The sequence below is a fragment of the Vitis vinifera genome, chromosome 10, assembly GCF_030704535.1.
Source record: "Vitis vinifera cultivar Pinot Noir 40024 chromosome 10, ASM3070453v1".
Classification (NCBI taxonomy): Eukaryota; Viridiplantae; Streptophyta; class Magnoliopsida; order Vitales; family Vitaceae; genus Vitis; species Vitis vinifera.
Genome location: NC_081814.1, coordinates 1,268,374 through 1,274,669, shown reverse-complemented (window position 1 = coordinate 1,274,669; position 6,296 = coordinate 1,268,374). Strand labels below are relative to the sequence as shown.

The 6,296-nt window shown below is 39.3% G+C and overlaps 1 protein-coding gene across 1 annotated transcript; it reads right to left on the bottom strand.

The window, feature by feature from the left end:
* On the bottom strand, positions 1-6,260 carry LOC132254499 (uncharacterized LOC116803646). Its single transcript, XM_059740291.1, has 2 exons — positions 6,135-6,260; positions 1-2,452 (listed from the first exon to the last, which is right to left on the bottom strand). Exon 2 carries the CDS (start codon positions 2,394-2,396, stop codon positions 219-221), a length of 2,178 nt encoding a protein of 725 aa, XP_059596274.1. The 5' UTR covers positions 2,397-2,452; positions 6,135-6,260; the 3' UTR covers positions 1-218.
* Positions 6,261-6,296: the final 36 nt, after the last annotated feature.

Genomic DNA, 6,296 nt, shown 5'->3' with positions numbered 1-6,296 from the left:
TACTAGAAAACATGGAAAATGCTTTTGAAAAACAGAGTGCAAGGTCCATATTACAAAACAATTCTAAGCTGTCAACAGAAATAAACACTAAATTTATATATATGTAGTCTTAGACTCTTACCCAGTACTCATCAACCTTCCTCCCCCTTCTTTTGTATGCCAGTACTCAGTTTAACTATGTAGGCAGTGATAGATACATATCAATACCTGTTTACCCCTCAAGCCTCAGCTCTATGTGCATCATCTTCCGTTTGAGAAACATCCTCGGAGGCAATGGTATTGCTTGTTGCCGCTACTGGATTGATCTCAAATTTTGAGGGTATAGAGGCATCCTTGAAACCAGAATCCAGATCTTTGGCAGGATCAACAGGATGAGATATATGGGATTCAAACATGCTTGGGGGTTCAGACCCTTCAGCTGCAAGCTTCAGCTTAACTTGATCTGCATCTCCCAGAAAGTTCATCATAGGTTGTTGACTGGTTTTTGGAGAAGATAGTGAGCCTTCACCTGTAACGTTCACGACATCACTGAAGGGACTTCTGTTTGACTGGAAAGCCGCATTGCCGCTCAAAAGATCCTTGACGGTGAACTCTGACTGCACATATTGGGGAAAATAGTTCTTTGGTGAAGCCTGCTTTTCCATCAGAACATCAACAGGTTTACCGATCAGTTGGAAAGGCATATATTCAGGTTCAGCAACAACAGGAGCTGGGTGGGGTTCAAGATTTTGACTCTTCAGTGCATCAGCAGGATTCACAGCTTGTTGAACTTGTGTCACCTGGATGACAGTTTCATTGCCTGGAAAAACATCAACATATGGTGTGGATTCTGCATCTAATTTCAATTCTTTAGTTGCCTCTACATCAGCCTCAGGTCCTTTGGCCAGAGTTGAAGCTTCCATTTCTTGAAACATTTCATCTTGTTTGATAATTTTATGAAAATTTTTCAGCTCTGTTAGGGAGACAGGCCGATCCCCAATTCCAAGCTCTAAAGTTTCCCGGGGCATGTCTTTTCCTTCCAAGGTAAAACCATCATCTTTCCTTGGCAATTTATCAGCTGAAAGAATTACAGGAGAGGTAGATTGGTTCTCAACTGCAAATGCAGCACCATGCTGAAGATCAGAGAGAAAAACTTGGCCTTCAGCTGTAGGCAGCTCTTTTTCAAGCTGGACTTTTTCTCCCTGGGGAAGAACTCTGACATCTTTTAGCAAGTCATGAGTTGGATGCACTGTAACAGAGGAAAGTTGATCCTTGAGTGTCAATGGAGCACCAAACTGAAGAATGGGTAAAACTTGGTCTGCAGATATCGGCACTCGGTTTTCTATTGGAACTTCTCCTTCCAATGGAAGATTTGTATCATTCTTCGGCAAGTAATCAGTCAGAGGTGCTGTAATAGAGGAATTTTCAAGTGCATACAAGGCACCGATATGATGCTGGGAGGTTAAAACTTGGTCTGGAACTACAGGCATCTGGTTTTCAAGCTGGACTTTTTCTCCCAAGGAAATAACTGAATCATTCTTTGGCTCGATAACAGATGGGCATTGGTCCTTGAGTGCAAATAAGGTGCCAGTCTCTTGCTGATTGGTCAACACTTTCTGTGGAACAACAGGTGTGGAGATTTGGCCCTGGACTCTTCCTCCAGAGGAAAGAACTGTTTCAATTTTTGGCAAGTTATCAGTCAGAGGCACCTTATCAGAAGCAGGTTGGTCCTGAGGCGCAAACAGGTTGCATGACTTAAGCTCATGGGAAATTTTTTCTGGAGCCATAGGTTTCTGTTTTACAAGCTGGACTTCTACTGAGGAAATGACTTTGTCATTCTTTGGCACATTGTAAGTCAGAGGTACTTTGGTGGAAGCAGAATTTGTCTTTATTGAAGATGGGGTGCCACACTGAACATCAGAGGGTGGAGCTTGGTCCACAGCCATTGGTGCCGTGTTTTCAGGATGGACAGGTTGCTTATTTTTCCTTCTCAATCGTGGAGCAGAACTGGAGCCCTGAGATTGAGGGTTGAGAACTGGGATAGGAATTTCTTTCCTCTTGTACATTTTGGCATATGGAGCAACATCATTTGCTGCAGAGATAGGAGTAAAAAGACCTGGTACAAAAACAGCACCCCTCAAAAGAGTGTCAGTGTTGCCAACCTTTACAGTGACAAAATATCCAGCATCAAATGAACCCTCGCAAACACCAGAAACGACTTGGCCCACCATTTCATCATGATCATCATCTTCATTACTTGGATTTGCTCCATGGCGATGGGTTTTACTCACACTGTTAGATTTAGGCGTCCTCTCCCGTTTAACCTGGCTTTCATCCTTGCGTGGACGACCCCGTTTGCGCTTCATGGGGAGGTCTACTGGAGAAGAAAAATTTGTCCCTTGATTTTGTTGGTCCATCCTGAACAACTCGATGCAAATAGCTATTTTTCTTATTGGTCTTCTAGAAATTTTCCCTGCAAACAATAAAATAATAGATTTTTCATTTTGATCAAAATCAAGAAACTATTAGTATAGGAGAAACAACAAAAGATTAACTAATGTCAATAGAGTTGGTAAATTATAAGCTAGATGGTAGATGGTAAACACTCTTGCAAGTACAATGATAGATGGTAAACACTCTTACTCTAATGATCAATGCTTACAAACTAAACAAGTATTTTGACAAAATCAATTTCTCAACAAGAGCCAACTAATTGCATTGCTAATATGCAGTATATACAACATCGAATTCTTTCTTTTCCTAGAGTAGGCTTCAGTTCATAGGCCCAAACCTCAGTTTCTCTACATGCTTAATATGATGAATTAACATAACAATCTGTAAACCATAAACAACCACAACTATTCTGAAGTTATGGTACTTAGCATTACTTTGAGTTCTGTAATTGGCTTATGTTTCATGGCTTTGGCGTGCACTTCTAGTATGATTGGTGACAGTTTCATAGATCCTAGAATCTTTTATTCAGGGAGACACAAATCAACAACTGAATTGTTAAATTTTCAAAATTTTCCCCATGAATCTCCAGAGAGTGGATTTCCCAAATAGATAGTGCATCCAACATGTCATATAGAACTTACGAACCCACTGTCACACTATGATAATTCCTGCAGTGGATAACAGGTCATTGCATGCATTCCATCATCAATTATAGACAAAAAGGATATGCTTTGAATTAATAAGATAAGCAAGATTAGTTGCATCAAAGCTCAGGGTTTGAAAAAAGATGTTACAAGATTGATGGCCAAAAGGCACAGGGCCGAAAATTTTTGGTATCTCAATATTATAATTGACAAACAAGGAAATGATGACAATGTGGCCAATGAAATTGTAGAAAGCTCAGACCAGCCATGATTGATGGCTCCAGGGTTAGTCAGCCAAGACAACATGGTTATGAGATAAATATGGCTGAAATAAGGATGTCCAGATGATGCCTGAGAATAGATGAAATAATTAGAAATGAATGAATCTATGCAATATATGAGGTGGAACATTAGGCGAAAAGATGAAAGAACATGGGGAAAAATAGGTTGGTATATCATACATGCAATGAACATGGGGATAAATGACTACACTGAGTATTGATGTAGTTTAGGTTTTGACATGGTAGTGATAATGAGATTAAGAATACAAACTAAGGTTGAAGTACTGAATAAGACTATGAAACCAGTGATTTAAAGAAATCTGGCACTGGGGTAATCACATTAAATCCATGACAGCTGTTATACCTGTAGCCAACCCAAGTATTCCACAATCATATCAAATCATACTAAATCCATGAGTTGAATTCACTAGCTAGAACAGTCTGCAAATGAGAATTATTTTTTGTTGCAAGTGTACCACTAGCATTGCAGAGATTGCAACAAAAGAAGAAATAAGGAAAACATGAGGGCGAAGTCCTCATTCTAGTTACCAAAATTCAGGTTTTCAACTTGTCCTATGGTTATAGTGGTAAATTGATCAATACAGTCCTGACTCCTAAGCCATGATTACTTGCCCAAACTGCATCTTGAATTACGGGGAAAAATCCTTGCTTCTCTTTACAAGAAAATACAACAGCCTTCATACAACCTTCCCAACATGACTCATATTTTACAAGATGCAGATCAAACTACGCAAATGATTCAAGATTTGAAAGCCTCTCATCAAACCAATATGATTTCTTCTCTCCAATTCACCATATCAAGTACCTATTTGCCATTTCTTTGTTGTGCTCAGCAACAAAACAAACATGTAGTGGATGAGTTTTGAGTGTAACACCATACTCTTCTCTATATCGAGGCCACAATCACATTGTCCACAACTTAAATTAATCTATAAAAATGAAAACAACTCCGATGGAAAACACTGGGCATAAATGGGGAAACTTTTATACCAACATCTTATTAACTGAAGAAAATGTAGACTGACAAATTTTTGCCCCATAAAATCTGCAAAAGAAATCATAAATTACAACAATGAGGGATAAAAATGTCACGATGAATAAAAAAACAAGAAGGAGGAAGGACCAAAATGGTAGCAAATAGAGAATGGGAACAGACAAAAAGCAATCTAGAATACAAGTGGGAACAATCTACAGAAAATAAAAAGGCAGCATCTTGGCTCTACTAAAAGTTGAAGGAATTGTTGGGTTTAACCAAATCCCTGGAAAACCCAACACAGCTCTGATGATTTCAGTCTGAAGACTACACAAGGAGGCCAAACAAGAAAATTCAACAGAGGGAGGGTGCCAACAATAGAGGTAAAAATGGTAATAGGGATTCTCTGATGCTGGAACCCAACTCTACTGCCTGTTTGTACAAGTGAAGCAGCTAACGTTGCAGCCACGATGGGATCGAAAAGGACAATTAGAATCAAGAGGAATCAAGTTGTGCATGCAAAAGGAAATAAGATATGATAAATATGATCCAAAACAGTGAAAGCAAATGCTAGTGACATCTTACATATCTAAGGCTCTACCAACCAGCAACGTCCTTCAACAGAATAAAACAGACAATTTCAATTTATTTTGTTATCGTCTATATTTTTTCCTTGAAATTCCATTCAAATATGACATAAAAAAACATGGGAATTGTGACAAAATTGGGAAAAACACCCATAAACCTATACACGGGCCATCTAGATGACACCTTAGACAATTGACCCTCCCTAGGTGAGGCATGTCCAGAGCATGCCTGGACAACAAGAAGTAACCTCAGTATTCATTCCTATGGAACTTCACCCAGTCAGAGAAACTATTAGTACACTAGAATGTGGCAAACAAATAAAAATACACACATACACAGAATCTGGAAAGCCAACTTTCCATTAATCGTAATGTACTAGAATACGACCTGGAAAAATCTGCATATAGATAGACTACATCCCATTATATTCATTCATTGGAGGCAAATTTCAATAGCAAGGACAATGCATCAAATAGGTCACATGGCCCACGAAAGCGTTAAGGACCCCATCAAATAGGTCAAATAGGCTAGGTGCCAATAATTCTGTTGTGAGTTCCAGAGCATCCCCTAGCCAAACCACCTACCTGGGGCCTGTTGCATGCGCTGGGTGCCAAGGTGGTCTCCCTAAGTGGTGCAAAAAACCACTTTCTCAAATCTCTCTCTCACCAAAACCCTAAAACAAACCAATCATGAAACTTTTCCATATTACCCTGTTTTCCTCAGCATGAACCATCCCACATACCCTCCACTTGGTCTCCAAGAAAACAGAAGAAAACTAACAATAACAATACTTCAGATCTTACACTTTGTCGATTCGGCTTCCCACAATGAGAAACCCACCTCAGCTACGCCAAAACCTATATTACACTACCATGCTTAGTTGACCATGCGGTTTCCCGTTTTATCGGGTCCCAATAACGAAAAATCAATATCTCAATACCCGCAAGTTCCTTTCTTTTCCCTTTTCCCGCATTTTCCCGGCAACCAAACAGAGCATTAAACAAACACAACCAAAACGGAGTCATTGGAGGAGCTCTTTGCAATGCAAAAACCACTGCTTTTCATGCAATAGTGAAAAAGATTAAACAGAAAAACATAACCACAATTTGGAATAGCTCAACTACGTACGCTTTCCAAACAGTAAAGGAACAAAAATGGAAGGGTGCAAGAAATATAAATCAAAGAATCTGGAACCTGTTTCACTTTTTTCTGAGAAAAGCAACGAGAAAATGCCGGAAAAATCGAATCTTTCTCTTTCCTTCTTTTTCTTCCGTTTTCTCTCACAATTGTTTGTTTGCAAGGAAAATAACCGTAACGCAAGGAAAATAAATTAATATTGGCTCTGTTTGTTTTACG